Below are 15,667 nucleotides of genomic sequence, written 5' to 3'. Positions count from 1 at the left end.
AGGAATGAATATTGGAAATTTTGGCACTCTTTGAGAATAGGCATATAATGCCCACTTGGACTTTTAACAAAAGTAAAGGAGTAAATTTAAGTATCGGCTTGGAAAGCAAGGAAAATGCTATTACTGCATTTGTTATGATGGTACATTTGATTGAGGCAGCCTGTCTTTAGTATGCAAGACTCTTGTAAGTGTAGAGTTCTTTTTTTTTTTTTTCTTCTTCTTGGCATTGTACTTTTTGTTGCTATTATAAAAGAAAACAGAACAAACTGGAATGTTTTATGATGTTGTGTAGCAATTGCTTTTTGCCTTTCAGTTCCGGGTAAAAATGTGTTAGATCTGTAATTAAAGTCTTTTTTTTTTTTAAGCACTACATCTATTTTCACTAATTGTTAATTTCTGTTGTTTGAACCCTTCATTTAGTTAATTTTCTCATAGGTTCAAGAAAGTAAACATATTTTGCACAGTGCACTTATTCTATTTTAACAATCCTCCTGCATCTGTCTTATAGTCAGCCTTGTGACTACCTGGTGCCAGCTACATAAGGAATAAAGTTGATTCCTATCAGCGTTTGAACTCCAGTCCCAATCTATTCTATCAGGTTCACTGGTACATAAATATTTAGGAAATATTTTTCCAATCTACAATTTGGTGGTGCTATTGTGCAGTAAATAGTACTCTTGCCAGAGGAAAAAATTATATTAACTTCCCTGCTAATATCCTTTCTTAGTTATTTGCTCTTTGCAAATTAAAAAAAAAAAGCAACTGAGAGAAAGGAAAACATTGTAGATATCTATTTATATTTAAAGTTTACGTTTCATGAACTTGAGCTGCAGGATTCTGGCATTTTGCATGCCATTTGCCATCAGATCTGACTTCTAGGGATAATGACTGAAATATGTGCACAGACTAATACTGTGTGACCTGTTAAGGGGTGGATAACAATATGCAGCTTAGAATGCTATTTTGAGATGTATGATATTCAATTCATTCACTTGATTACTTTGGTCTAGTTGCAGCGCAACTGTATATATTGTATAACCTAAATCGATTCTTATTTTCATTGTCCTTAATGCAGTGATTTATAATTAGAGCATGTTTAATAAGTTTACTCTTCTTGTTAACTAGTCATTTGACTGGAAAAAAATAAAGTACTTTTAAATGGACATGGTCTTCTTTAAAGTGTTGTATATTAAGTCCTTTTTTGTTAAAAAAAAAAAAAAGTATACTAACATACTGTACATGAGGTCCCTTGAATATCAGTTACTTGTGGCATGAGCAGCAATATTTTAAGCTTCTCTTAACTCTGAGGTAAACATTGTGATTTAATAGTGTGTGATCTTGACAACACACTTCTGAAAAGTTGGCACTATCACTGTCCCACGCCAGCACGAATCCAGGTCCCCAGTCCAAACCTCGGACTCACTGGAGCGCCAAGCCAGTAATACCACCTCACTGGGAAGCCGCTACGGAACACGTTCATTAGTCTTCCTCAGGTCCTCAGTATTATTCACTGAGTGGACTTTTATAACACTTAGGTGTTAAGCTTATTTCTGTTTGAAAATGACAAATGTTTCTTTTTTTTAATCCCAGAAAGTAGATGACTTCGTTGAGAGTAAACTCACTGTATAATACAACACATTTTAATATAAAAGCAAATGATTGATTTTATACATTGCATTTTCTTCAGAAAATCTAGAGCAAGGACTCACTGCGTATTTCCATAACAGTTCAGCATTACAGATTGAAAACAACTGTTCAGAAAACAGCTGAACTTCCAGATGAAGCTGACTTCCACTTGATTGCAGAATTCAAGATTTCTCAGATGTTAATACGGAGTCAAAAGCAGTGGATAAAACTTTGCAAATTGCTTGTGCTTGTTCCTACAGTATGTAAAAAGATTCAATAAGAACAATGTTCATGTATCTCTTCCTGAACTTAATTTGACCAGCAAAGGTGTAGTAAGCCTGACCCTCTTGGTGCCTCTCCTAAACCTACACAGCAGCAGTTCGGGACCGCCATCTGCACTGCTGCCTAGATAGGTGGACCCGTGCTGTGGGCTCCCTTGCATGTGGGCCCTTTGGCTTTCCTTCGGCGAAGAGCATACACAGTAAATGCACAGATACTGCAGCCTTGTGAAGGATGCTCACTGAGTCAGCGAGGACGACAACAAACAGAAATGAAGGAAGCCTCTGGCCCATGGAGGACACACCACTTCTCCTCCATGTTTTACTTTTCCTCCACAGGTTTACCTAAACCTTTAAATCCAGGCACAAGTGAGGGCTGCTACGGGGCCTAATGTAAATAGCTCACAACCTGCACTAAATCTGGACAGCTGGCAGACCTAGAGCCTAATATTCATTGATTATTACTGGCCAGGTATTACATACATAATGGATAGCATTTCTTCAGCCCTTGAAAAGAATGTAAGTAGTCCCTGGGTTTTGCCACTTGACTTGATGAATAGGAAACTAACCAAGGTAACATAAAATCTCACCAGGCTATTGCACTGATAAACCCACAGGCTGTATTCTTCATTGCTTGCATCTGTGGTCTTCAGCGCCAATAAGCTTTTTCCTGCCCCCAGACCATCATCATAACACACCATCCGGATGATTAAATATAGAGCATGCCTGTGCAAAACATCCTGCAGAAATCAGGAAAAATTCAAAAAGATCATGACTATTTTAAATGTTTCTCAGTTCTTATAACACACATCTTTCCAAGCAGATTGTACTGTGAGGCTTTAAACAGCATATCCACGGATCTGGCAGAAAGTAGCTATATAGGTTTCTCACCCCAAGGGACGTTCCCTTATGGTCCATTATGGGGCAATTTGCCTTCGGGATCACACCTTCCTACTTAAATCCCAGAAAGACAGGAGTGAAGTGATCTAAACTTACTATCCCTGTCTCTGTGCCCACCTTCCAAGCTGACAGCTGCTCTTGACTGCTGCAGGGTCCTAGGTTAAATGCATTAGAAGCCATCAATGGGGGCTTGCACAGGCCCTACCTACACAGGAGGTGCCCTATTCACCCTATGAAACTGGTCACGTTTGAGACCAGCCACCAGGAACGTTGACAAACCAACCACGCTGCAAACAGGAGCAAACCTAGTTGTAAGTGTGCTCTTAATGGCCTGAATTCCCTTTTACCTAAAAGAGATTTTTTTCCCTTAATAAATTATATTACTTACATACTGATCTGATGTTGATACTTTTATACCATACTTGGAAACTCCCATAATAAATTCTTCCTCCAGAGGAACAAAAGGCAACTTTCCATCTTGCTTTAAAGTAAAAATAAATTACAGGATAAACATTAAAATTATGTTATAGTCTCAAGTCTGATTAGTCACCTTTAGTATCTGGCCATCACAAACCCAAAAGCCTTTAAAGAATGTAGGGTACACGTTAGCTGGGCAAGAATTTCTCTCCAAAGAGGCAGAAGAAAAATTACTGCCCCCTTTTTTACAGCCCACAAATCTGAGCAAAGTCCAGATCCATTCACTTCATGCGTATTTCTATCCCTTTGTCTTGGACTGGGTGTTACCCCTAATTACAAGTATCTGAGATACTTCTCACAGATCCTGGTGAGGTTAAAATATTTGCATTAGAAAAATAAAGGTCTGTATTTCAATTCTGAAATACTCAAAGCTTATACTAGTGTCAGCACATGGACTGATTAGGAAGCAAGGCCTCAGGAACCGTTTTCTCAGTCATTTTGTGTCCTACCCAGACGGTAAGACTCATCTGGTTATCCCCAGGGCTCGGCACTTCGGGCTGGCAGACGCTGCTGATGAAGGGTTACCCGGCTCACAAAAACATTAATCAGTATCTTTAGTTATTCAGAGTAAAACAGCAGAGAAGGCATGATGGTTTCCCTAGTAGATTATCTATAGTTTTATGTCCTAAATCAGAATACTACCTAATTTGTCTCCTCTAAAATAAATAAGAAACTGTTGGCAATCAGTAGAAGTTCCATATTGTAAATGTTTTTATGGAACCATTTGCCTACGTTAAAGAAATTACGGTAAATAGGCCGCATCCAAATACCTTAATTCTCGGGTCCTCACAATGTGGTAAGTACCATCTTACCAATCATTCTCACAGTAAGTTTAAAGCAATTCCAAGAATCAAAATCCAGGATAATAGTAATGCTATTATCAATAATGGAATTTTACAAGCAAAAATTCTGTGGTGATACGAGAAATTTAAGTTGTAGGAATGAACATAATCCTAGTGTATTTTTGAGGGGAAACACTATTAGTAATCTTTCAGCAATACTTAGATTAGTTGTTGCTTATACAGTAAGTCCTCAGCATCACTCACAGTTTCTTGGAAATTACTACTTTAAGCAAAACGATGTATATAATGAAACCGATTCTTTTCCGTATCAACATTATAACGAAAGGACCCTGAATAATGAGTTATTCGAGGACCTGCGGTAAGTCGGTTCACTTAAAGTCACAGTTAGCAAAAACTTATTGACAATGTTAAGTGAAGACTTACGGTACTTTGTTGGAATGACTTTATATTCCAAACTGAATGCTGGGATACTAATTGTTAGTCCAGACTACCAAGAGTTCTCTGTTAAGTGGCAAATTAGATTCACTGATTTCCTTTAAACAGAGGTAACTTCCATTACTTTCCTGAAGACATGAAACATATTTAATGTTCTCACTCTCCATGATTTAAGAGATTGTACATTAACTAACACACTATGAACAGATGAAGGACTCTTTCCATCACAGTAATATCCCTTTGTTAATGAACACATAAAAATGGAGTTTCATTTTCTAGAAACTCCGGAAGCAATTTACTAACTGTGTTATTAGTCCTTAGGCTCATCTATTTCTACCATTGGCACGGGTACAGACCTTAGAATATTTTATGCACCAACTTTACATCTGTGATTTATCTTAATTTTCATTCATGATGATTTCTTTATTTTTTATCATCTTGACCTGGATATATTTTTGAAACCCACCTCACCTCGATTCTTGTTAGAAACAGGGTATGAATAAACAAATACGTTAGGTCAACATCACTATGAATTAGATTAAGAGATGAAACGAGTTCAATGGAGATACAGTAAGGTTTTCCCAGATTGTCTTAAAAGAAAAACCTCTGGAATGTAACCAGTCACTACAATCAGCTCCTCATTTCAACAAGGAAATCAGTCAGCCCCATAAAAAAAAAAGTACTATGTTTAAAGGAAGGAACAGTGTCTGTGTTCCTGTGCGGCTCGGTCTCTAAGACACCTGTGCCACCAAGGAGCACGGAGCTCAGTAAATATTTGCAGCAGTGATGAAATCGTGGCTTCGGGGTAAGACAGTGAGCACAGTGCCACCCAGTGGGCCTGAAAGAGCAAACATCTTTCTCCAAAGCCAGGATTTACTCTACAGAATCTCATAACCAGAGGCTTTAAATCGGATTTTTTTCCTTTTTTTTTTTTTTTTTTACCTGGGCACCATCTATATAATTTATCAGGTCTAGTGGCCCTTCCAGACATTTTCCCTCAGATAGTTTCAGCTTCTCAATGGCACCAACATATTTTATTCGAAATTCTGCACAGGTATCTGAATTATTGTTGCTTTGTCCTAGAGATAAAAGAAAAGTTATGATGGTAAGATTTCAAAAGAAATATCTGCATTAATGGTATCCTAAGTCCCTTCCCAAATAAGAACCAGACCGTGTCATTAGAACATAACCTTTAATTATAAATTTTTATAATGCAAAATTTTTTGATGTAATGGGAACTTAAAATTTCACTAACCTTTTTCCTCACTGACTTACAACTTACTAAATGTATAAAGGTCTCAATAATAGGAATGAATTAATAACGTTCATTTCAAAACAAATGGGAGAAAAGTCTACTAGAGAATGATTACCTTTATAATGCACAACGATACTGAATTATTTTCTGGTTCCTTCCCCCTCCCTCTTCACCATGTTAACTTTCTTTCCTGATTGAGGAAGCCTGCTCTTTACCATTCAGTCAACAAAGACCACACAATTTTTTTTTTAATGTAGATGGAATAATGCTAGGCAGGAAGTCCCTTAACAGATGGCAACAAGTTGAAGAACTGTGTGTGCTGTAAAATCTATCCAATACAAAAATTACCACAAACTACCCACCATATTAAGGAAATACTTTGTGATTACTTTTAGCTTGTTTATATAATGAAAAGATACCCACATCTTTAATATTTTAAAGGCATCTGGAAGTCAAGATAATGGACTTAATGCTACAACATTCTCTTTATAGACTGATAAGTCTATGATCCTGAAGGGAAAAGTAGTATTTTAGGCAAGAAAATGAATATAGTGTATTTCCAGTTAGTCACCAGCTATTTATGGAGCTTGGGTTGAAGCCATTTTTGATTTCTAAGGAGCTAGTAATTTGGGGCAGCTGCATAAATGTTGCCAGGATCTGCAACAGATGCTCCCCTTAATTACTTGTGTTCCTTGTGGTCATGAGCAAGTATATCTCAGGGTACCTCGGGGTAAATGGCTCCTTAACCCTTTAATCACCAAGACATTTGTCCCATTCCCCATAAACAACATAAGTCCAATATAATTCACCCTCTACCACCCCTTTTCTTAAAAAGCTATTTGAAACTTCTAAATTATTGCCCACAATGTTTTCAAACATTTTTACTCTAGAACCCATTAAGAGCATTTTGCTAGAATGCCTAAGCCAACCTCCAAGCCACTGGTTTTCACCAACAAGCTACACCCCCAACCCACGTCCCACCAAATCTTGGCCCATTTCTAAACTCTGGTCAAAAGTGGCAGAGGAGAGGAAAAAAACTGCGAATGCACAAGAACTCATTGTGTGACACTGGTAAAACTATACAAGCATAAGTGAAAAGGCTTAGACAAGAAATGATCCAATCCTTGTATGTACCTGAGCTTTTGGTGGAATCTGTATCAAGGCTGGCCACAGTGCTGGATCGGGAAAGACCCCCAAGGCTAGAATCTACAGACTGAGATATAAAAAAACAGATAAACAAAAAGTCTACACATAAGAAGCTTCTCTGAAGTTCACTACCACACCCGTTCAAGTTACTTGTGATAGATGAGCCGACACATACAAAGCAGGTCAATTATTCAGGAAGATTGACTACAACAGATTTTTCTAAAGACAAATTCTATAGCAAACTTCAAAGAAACACATAATCCCAACTGCTCTTCCCATAACACAGTGTTGGATAAATGTGGCAGCAATATTCTTAGTCCAAATCTAAGTCATTTTCTCCACCTCCTCACAAGATGCCTTATGTTAATATCCCCTGTGAAAAATCTACACCTTGCTTTCACTTTCTTTCCACTGAACCCAAACCAACCATGTGCAGAAAGCCAGGCAGGGACTATTATCCTTATTTAATAAATGAGGAAAGAGACCAGAGACATTAAGTAATTTACCAAGGTCACATCTAGTAAATACCTCAGAACTCAAACCTAGATCTCCTAATTTCTAACCCAGTGCTTCCGAGATGATTCTGACTAGTCAGCGGCCCACAGCAGTAATTCAGAGGCTAACCGGCAGACCAGCGCGTAACTGTCACTGTGAACTGCAATGACAATCAACAAAACTGCTAAGCAAAATACAAAGAATCACGTATGCAAGTGCAATTTGTTCTACAGAACTATCCTCTCAATGTGCTTAATTTTCTAAGAAATAACATTCTGTGGAAACTTTTGATTTAAAAAAATGAGTCACTTTTTTGCAACTTAGATCAAAATTAAATTTTCTAAAAGTACATTCAAAAGTTTAAGAAGTGAATCAAAGATGAATGCAAAAATGCATCAAGTCTTAAGTATGTTTCTTCCCTTTTTTAATAATTGGACTTCTTGGAATACACTCTAAAATGAGAACAAAGCTGAAGTATGCACTAAGATACTATGTGCAGTACTGGAAAATTGGACATAGACTAAACATTCAATGGGCAGGAGAGGGGGGAGTTGGAATTAAGATGCTATTACAAATCCAGACTGGCTCCTGGGATGTGCACAGCTCCTGAAGGGAGGAACAGAGTCCACCAGGAAAACAGCAATTCCTCGTGACCTCTGAATAAGAGAACAGGAAGGAAGAAACTGATCTATTTTCCCCATGTTCAGAATATTAAACAACAAAAGCTTACATCATCCTAAAACACAAATCTAATGGTTGAAATTTTGCTTAAAAACCACCCAGCGCTCCGCCATCATCTTCAGGATAAGATCCTCACCCCTGGCATGGTGCACCACGGCCTCTTCCGCACTCCCCAGGCCCCTGCCCAACTCGGGGGCCTGAGCTGGGTCACCAGCCACATCCCAAGCCATTAGCCAGGTCCTGGCAGGAATCATAAAATGCAGGCTCTGCTCCTGGCTCTGCAGTAGCAGGCCTTGAAGTCTCTGTCTGTTTTCTAACCCAGAAAACAAGATATTGGGCCACATCACCCATTCCCCTCTGGGGTCCTCCCTCCTAAGCCTATGAAAGCAGCAGCAGGGAGGTTCTGTTTGTGTTGACTAGCCCCAGGAGTTCAAAAATTTTAAAGAAAATGGTTAATTTCTAAGATTGCAAAGGATTCCTAAGTTGTCAAGTTTCTGTGCTTCTGGCTGGACGTCCAGCCACTCAGCTGTGATAACATTGCTTACCCTGCCCTGACTGGACATTCTGCACGGCAGTCCCGTGTGTTGCCGTCCCATTCGAGGGAGGCCGTTACTACTTGACAGTGTGGTACTTGACTTAGCTGGACTACAGTACGCAGATATCTGATCAAACATCAGTCTAGAAATTGCTATGAAGGTGTTTTTTGGAAGAGATTAACATTTACACCAGGAGACCGTGAGTAAAGCAGACTGCCCTCCATAACATGAGCGGGCCTCATCCAATCAGTTGATGATCTAAGAGAAAAGGACTGAGGTCCCTTGAGGAAGAGAAAATTCTGCCTCCAGACACCCTGTGCACCTGAGCTGCAGTATCAACCGTTCGGGCTCCAGCCTCCATCCACCCTGCACACTTCAGCCTTGCAATCCCCGTGCTCATGTGAGCCAAGTCTTTAAAATAAATTATTTAAAATAAATCAACCTCTCTCTCTCTAGTATATAAACATATCCTGCCAGTTCTGTTTCTCTGGAGAACCCCAACTAATACAACTTCCTTCGTGACTTTAGCCCTATCATCTCCCCATTCTCTGCACTATTCAAGTAACACTTGTCGTTACACCACACAACTTCACATTTGCTTGGTTACTGTGTCTGAACTATCTCCTGTTTATTGTGAAATCATGTCTCAAACGGTAACTGGCATCCAGGTGGAAATACCTGGAAGGATCACTTTTCTTCTCTTCCCACAGCACCCGGGACAGAGCTAAGCACCACAGACAAACATTAACAAGTATTAACCCACATGCCCAACAGCTAGATCATGGGTGGCACCTGCTACCTCAAATGTTTCTACACCTACCAATAAGGTCAGGAGAGGTAAGTATGCAAAAGTGATTTCTACTTTACAAAGCACGTCAGCCAACTGTTGTTATTTTAAGGGTTTAAGCTTGATTCCTCTTTTTCTGATACTCCACAACCAATCTATCAACATGGCCTGTGACTGCTCATCTCGAAATCGTGCTAGAACCTGAGCTCTCCTCACCACTTCCTCCACGCCCCGTCCGAGCCCTCACCTCTCTCAGGTGATTCCAGCATCCTCCCAGCTGGTCTCTCTGCTCCTGCCCTGACCCCGCCGTTAGTGGCCAAAGTGACCCCAGTTAAACTTACATAAGATTCTGTCACTGCCCTGCCCCAAACACCCTGATGCTCCCCTTCTCACACAGAGTAAAAGCCCCAGCTTTCTGGGCCGACAAGGTGCCCTGCCACCCAAGTCAGGGTGGTCTCCCTGTGGTCCCTCAGACATGCGGCACGCTGCTCTGCTGGGCCTTTACTCTTGCTCTCTCCTCTCCCTGAACCACTCTCCCCTGCATCTCATCACAGCTCCCCTTCTTCTGGGCCCTGCTCAAATGCCATCTAGGGAATACACGCTTCCTGCCAGGCTGTTTGAAACTGCATCACTCCCAACCTCCCACCCTTTTCCATTCCTACAATTTCTTCCTCCCTTGTTAGTTTTCACCACCTGACATTTTATATTGCACTTACGTATTCATTATTTCCTCCCCCAACTGGAATGTTACCTCTGTGAGCCCAGGGATTTTATTCTCTTCTCTAACTGCTGTATCCCCTGCACCTGAAACAGAGCTTGACATCTGGGAGTGCTCAATAAATACACACTGAATGAATAGTTAGCTCTCTTATGTCATTGTCCAGGAGGTGGAAAAGAATGTTATTCTTCTAAACACCAACAAAATCGGTGTCAAAAACCTAAAATTCTTAGAATAAATATAATTCAGCTATCATCTTTAAAATCTTTTTTTAAAATTTTATTTATCTTTTTTACTGCCACTTCTACCCCTTTATAATCTTATATTGGGAAATTCTGTCAGTCAAAAAGAAATCACCCTATTCTTTGAACAGGAGACCAAAGAGGCCAGCTGAACAGATCCTCAAAGGTTTGTTTTGCATAAATTAAATCCATGCATACCTTCAAATAACATTCAAAAGTCTCTGGTACACACGTATTTGCCAATCTCATTCTTAAGTAAACATAGCTATGTACACTACAAACCCTAGAATTCAAGAGATCCAGCCCCTTAATGCCTGCAATTTCTATATTTAAAAAGTTTTAAAAGCAGTACTTGTTTCACTGAGACCATTGATAGATTGTGTCCCATCCAGTTTAATGAATTTAAGAATTTCAGAAAATCTACCAAAACAAAATAAAATAAACCAGGCACAGAACATACATTAAAACACATGTAGTTTGAAGACTATCAGGAGGTCTGCCATGGTTAGTAACCCCGTGCACTATCAGTTAGAACAAACAACATTCTCACTGCTTTATGATTCTGCTCCAAACTCCATTCCCCTTACCTTGCTCTTAGTACTGATTTCACTACTTTGGGAACTGCTACTGCTGTGTCGTTTTTTGCCTTTCCGAAACATTTTTCACCATAGCTTGATCCAGAGAAGATCACCTGAAAGTACAAATGTTGGTTACAGTTACATCAAGAAAAGCAACTTTAAATCACTTTATATATAATAGGAATGGAAAACATCAATTCCGTTCAGTTCCATGAGTGTACTCCTTTGACTTAAAACATAAATATTTTCCCTTAGATACTATTCTTTTTCATTCTTTCTTTCCTATTAAATTACAAAAAGCTAACCCAACCAATCAAAAGGCAGAAAACTTCTTGTCCTATACAGAGGTGTGAAAAGCACTTTTCTCATAAGTATCAGACATAATGTCATCTAGTCCTCAAAAAATTCAAGTGCCTTACTCCTGTTTGATTGATTCAAGATTTTCACAAAATACATAATGCATTCATTGGTTTATCACCTGAGATACTGAGTCTCAGGTTCACATTCTGTACTTGGTTGGGCTAACAAAAGACATACACACCTCTCAGAATGTGCATTTTTCTTGAAGTCTTGAAATATCTTTAAGGCTGACATAAAAATATTCCTAGGTGCTAGCTCCTCATGTCCCCGCTCCAGTAAGGACAGGTAAGGAGATGACCTTAAGTTTCCCACAGTCTTTTGTCTCATTATATCCTCTGGCAACCTTGTTCATTTCCTCTACTGATGTTTCGTAAGGGCCTACTATGTGCCACACACTGTGCTGGGGCCCTAAGCCCTTCCCTCAAGGGGTTTACAGAGGGTGGGTTATAACCCGCCTTTGACAGATGAGGGAGCTGTGACCCAGCATTCGGGAGGATTTATGGATAAGATAACCTAACAAATTTTTATTGAATTCTACAGAGGGAACAAGGAAATCTGCTTACTATAGAATCGAACACTATTTTATTGTCTTCAAAGGTTCTACAGACAGCAGTCTGCACAGAGAGCTTCTTTTCATTCTGATATGGTCAATTCTCTTCAGAGAAACAATTTTCCTGGTGAAGAAAAAAGAATGAGTAAGTTATGGGGCAGTGAATCAAAGCCCCTGGACCAACTCAGAGTTTCTCTCATCGCTGGGGACACCCCACTCCGAGCCCGCTTACGAGTGGATACCCTTAGGCCACTGATCCCGTCTGACTCCTGAGCCCAAGCTTTCGAATCAGCCTCGCCGTCCCATTTCCTACCATATATTCCCTTTATTTGTGGGGGAGCATGAAAATCTGATTCTTTCATTCATTCCTAAATAGTCAGTGAACACCTACTAGGTGCTAGGACACACGACTGAACAAAACAGACAGAGGCCCTGACCTCAGGGAGCTTATCTTTAGAGAGAGTAGAAAGACCAACAAGAAAAACAAATATAAAACATAGTTTTAGGAAACAATAATTGCTATGAAGAAAACTAATGCAAGTTAAGGAGATACAGAGGGACTGAAGGAGGGGGTATTTCAGATAGAAAAAGATGCTCTGAGGAAACGAGATTTAAGGAGACCTGAATGAAGTTGAAGGCAGCCATAAACAGAGGCGGAGGAAACGCACTGCAGGTGGAGGTCACCAGTGAGGCAGCAGCTGATGCTAGGGACAGCAAAAAGCCACTCTGGCTGGAGTGGGAGCGGGCAGGCTTAAGGAACCTGAACTTTTCTTGGGAGGTGACACCCAAATAATGACACGTGCCATGCACAGCGCTCGGGGCTACAGATACCGCTAACCCTCACTGATCAGCAAGGCTGCAGCATGACAGCCCCTTTCAAAAGAGGACACCAAAGCGCCAAGAGATTCAGTGACCTGTCCAAGGTCACCAGGTTAAGCACGGATGGGGCCAAGTTTTGGACGTCAATAGAGCTGGCTCCAAAGCTCTTCCCACACACCCTCCGCTGCACACGTATTTTTCGCTGTATGGAGTGCCGGCCACGTGCTGGGTGCGGAGGCTGTGACACCGCGGGGAGAAGGCTGAAGCGGTGCGGAGAATGAGCAAGCTCAAAAAGAGAGTGCGCTCTAAGCCTCGCCTTCCCCCCGGGGCCAGACCCAGCAGATCCGGCCAGGGAGACCACCCCGGGCGCCCGCACCCGCGCGGCAGGGCCAGGTTCGACCACCGGCGCCCCAGGGGCGGCGGCCCCTCCTCACCCCGGCCTGGCCCTCGGCCTCCCCGCCGCCCGCTCGCGTCGCCCAGGGAGTGAAGGCGGGCCCCCGTGGACACCGCAGGCTCCCACACGGCCCCACCCATCCGTCCCAGCCGTGGGCACCGCCCTCGGGGCCGCCTTCCCGCCAGGCGCCCGCGAGCATGGCCCCGGCTGGAGCAAGGGCCGGGGCGCTCACCTGGCTGCCGCGGGCCCATCCCTGGGGCCGCCTGCGTTTCGGGGAGAGTCGGAGGGCCCCGGCAGCTGGTGCCCGGGCAGCTACTCCAGTCCTCACTCCAGCGCCAGTTTTTCCAGCCCTCCTGCCCCGTCCGCCGGGCCCCGCCTCTGAGACTAGGCGCAGGCGCAGTCTCGACGATTCGCCCCAGGTTCCCGGACTTCGTGCGGGCGGGAACCGCGCGAGCTCGGCCCTCCGACCGGAAGTCGAGGGGAGGTGCCTAGTGTCGCGGCCTCCCGAGTGCCGGAAGTTATGCTCTTGGTGAATGGGGTTTTTCCTTCTTTATTTCCCCGTGGCTGTACTTCCAATTTAGAAAGATTCCGGCGACCTGTTCTTCACCCCCGCTTCGCCCTCAGACTTCCGGGATGTCTGCGATTCCTGCGGAGGAGAGCGACCAGCTGCTGATCCGACCCCTGTAAGGGACCTGCGAGAGAGGGAATGTAGCCACACAGGCTGTGAGAGAGGCGAGGAAGGGTGACCGGAGAGGTTGGCCTCCTCCGTCTCCCCCCACTCCAGCCTGCCCCCGCAGCCTGCCCTCAGTCCGCGGCTGTGGGCCAGGCCTCTCAGGCTCAAGGGGTTTGGAGGACTGTTGATCGGAAGGGGCCTGCTAGGTCGAATGGGATTTTGCTTTTTCTTCAGTTTCAGGGGAGTTGGAGGGGGAAAGTTTTCTGGGGCCCCTGGGCGCTTTCCTACACGCTAAAAAGCGTTGTCAATTAGCACAACGGATCTCTGCGCATCAGGGCAAGCCATGAGGGAACCGGTGATGCTGTTGAGCGACAGGTTGAGAGGAGGACCTGAATGAGGCTGTAACCGTGCAAGGAAGAACTAAATCTATTTCTTAATACCTGCAGGACTTGACCTGTGCCAGGAAGTGAAGGAGAAAATAAATTAGGGATTTGCTATGAGTTTCGGCCTTCTAAGCTCAGACTCTAACAGAATTAGGAAAGTGGGAAGTTGGAGAGGAGAAAGTGCAGAAGTTTTAGGGACAAAAAAACTTAGCCGTTGATTGACCATAGGAGACTCGGTGCAGATGGCCTTCGGCATTCTGGAATGCTGCTTTAGGGGAGATATAACTGTGGAGAACTTGAACTCCTATAGAGGAACAATTCAAATCCACAACATTTTTATTGTTAGATATCAGTCAGCACCACATGAATGTATACATTTTCCAAGAGGTAGAAAGTATCTCCTTTACACATTCATTTAAAAGGCTTCATTGAGCACCTGCTTGAGACATAGCCCGTTTCCTTCTGCTCGGTTCACACCTGTCATCTCTTCTTGTGTTCAGCAAGTGTCAAGCACGGCGTGTGGATACAAATAAGGCAGAGGGCTGAATTAATTGCTTTCACCAATTGGAGGGAATTACAGTGCAAAGTGGGAAGTACTGGAGAGACTCTGGAATAATAGGAGACCATTACTTTGGAGTCAGACCTGAAGTCCAGCGCCTACTTTTCCACTTATTAGGACAACAACCTTCGCTGAACCCACTGCCTCATATGAAAGTAATATAACAACGCTTGAGGAGTAAAGATCATGATAGGTGCTTAGTAAGTGATAGCCAATATAAGAACCCAGGGAGGCATTACACTGAGCACTGTGAAAGTACGGAAAAGGGATTTCTAACAGATTGAGGAGGAGAAAATGATATCTCGTACACCCTGCAAAATGTAATGCTTGAACTGAGTCCTAAAAAATGAGTAGGAATTAAAGACAATGTAGGGAACAGATGTTCCAGGCAGAGAAAGTAGACAAAGTGGCACGTGGGAAAGAGTGGTCACAGCTTGTGGCCATATTCCTCATGTTGTAGCTAAAGGGTTAGCAAATGAGGTGGGACAGGCTATCGAGGTCTGGTTTATGAAGCACCTCGTATACATGTTAAGGAGTTTGGGTCTTTACTGAGTCAGTTATAGGGAGCCCACAAAGGATTTTAAGCAAGCATGGGATATTGTAGAAGTTATGTTATAGGAAGGTCACTCCTAGCAGCAGATAGCAGATGAATAAAAGGATGGGTTAAGTGGAGGGGATCTGGTAGGATGTAGTTGAAATAATCCAAGACTAAGCAATGACAGCCTGTAATGAGTGAAATGAGTGGTTTGAGAGAGTACAGAAGTGAAATCTTCAGGATTTTGTAACTTATCAGGTGTATCTGAAGTGATGGTTGGGGGGAGGTGTGGGGGGTGGGCAGGACAGAGAGGAATGTTAGGATGACTCAGATTCCTAGGTTGGGCAGCTGGTAAAGGCTTGTGTTATTCGATGGAGGAGTACAGGAGATGGGGCAGGTCTGGAGTAAATTTGGGAGTTTTTTTATTTTGTAACAGC

At 42.5% G+C, this 15,667-nt stretch overlaps 2 protein-coding genes across 4 annotated transcripts in view; one reads left to right on the top strand and one right to left on the bottom strand.

The window, feature by feature from the left end:
* Positions 1 to 1,519: 1,519 nt before the first annotated feature.
* Positions 1,520 to 13,437, bottom strand: ITGB1BP1 (integrin subunit beta 1 binding protein 1). 2 transcript variants are annotated; one of them, XM_069494507.1, is made up of 8 exons: positions 13,313 to 13,437; positions 11,881 to 11,991; positions 10,967 to 11,070; positions 6,909 to 6,987; positions 5,462 to 5,598; positions 3,193 to 3,285; positions 2,495 to 2,644; positions 1,520 to 1,880 (listed from the first exon to the last, which is right to left on the bottom strand). In XM_069494507.1, the coding sequence occupies exons 3-8, from the start codon at positions 11,036 to 11,038 to the stop codon at positions 1,809 to 1,811; spliced, it is 603 nt and encodes a 200-aa protein (XP_069350608.1). In that variant the 5' UTR covers positions 11,039 to 11,070; positions 11,881 to 11,991; positions 13,313 to 13,437; the 3' UTR covers positions 1,520 to 1,808. The 2 variants fall into 2 exon arrangements, with proteins under 2 accessions (XP_069350608.1, XP_069350609.1); XM_069494508.1 differs by lacking the exon at positions 13,313 to 13,437 and adding an exon at positions 13,121 to 13,175.
* A 156-nt stretch (positions 13,438 to 13,593) lies between these two features.
* The window catches only part of CPSF3 (cleavage and polyadenylation specific factor 3), a 39,684-nt gene continuing 37,610 nt past the window's right edge, over positions 13,594 to 15,667 (top strand). For both annotated transcript variants that reach the window (XM_069493894.1, XM_069493893.1), the window contains exon 1: positions 13,594 to 13,763. Coding sequence is in view for 1 of the 2 variants with exons in the window: in XM_069493893.1 (XP_069349994.1) it covers positions 13,714 to 13,763 (50 nt within the window). In the remaining variant the exon portion in view is untranslated. The remainder of the gene's footprint in view (positions 13,764 to 15,667) is intronic.

Source organism: Eulemur rufifrons, chromosome 19 (genome assembly GCF_041146395.1).
Source record: "Eulemur rufifrons isolate Redbay chromosome 19, OSU_ERuf_1, whole genome shotgun sequence".
In the NCBI taxonomy this organism is placed as follows: Eukaryota; Metazoa; Chordata; class Mammalia; order Primates; family Lemuridae; genus Eulemur; species Eulemur rufifrons.
This window is presented reverse-complemented; position numbering and strand designations above follow the sequence as displayed.

Coding starts and splice junctions, on each gene's coding strand:
- ITGB1BP1 (XM_069494507.1), bottom strand. CDS start 11,038: ATGTTTCGGAAAGGCAAAAAACGACACAGCAGTAGCAGTTCCCAAAGT. Junction 3,286..5,461: donor ATTATATAGATGGTGCCCAG/GTAAAAAAAAAA, acceptor TTTACTTTAAAG/CAAGATGGAAAGTTGCCTTT. Junction 1,881..2,494: donor TTTATCAGTGCAATAGCCTG/GTGAGATTTTAT, acceptor TACATACTGTAG/GAACAAGCACAAGCAATTTG.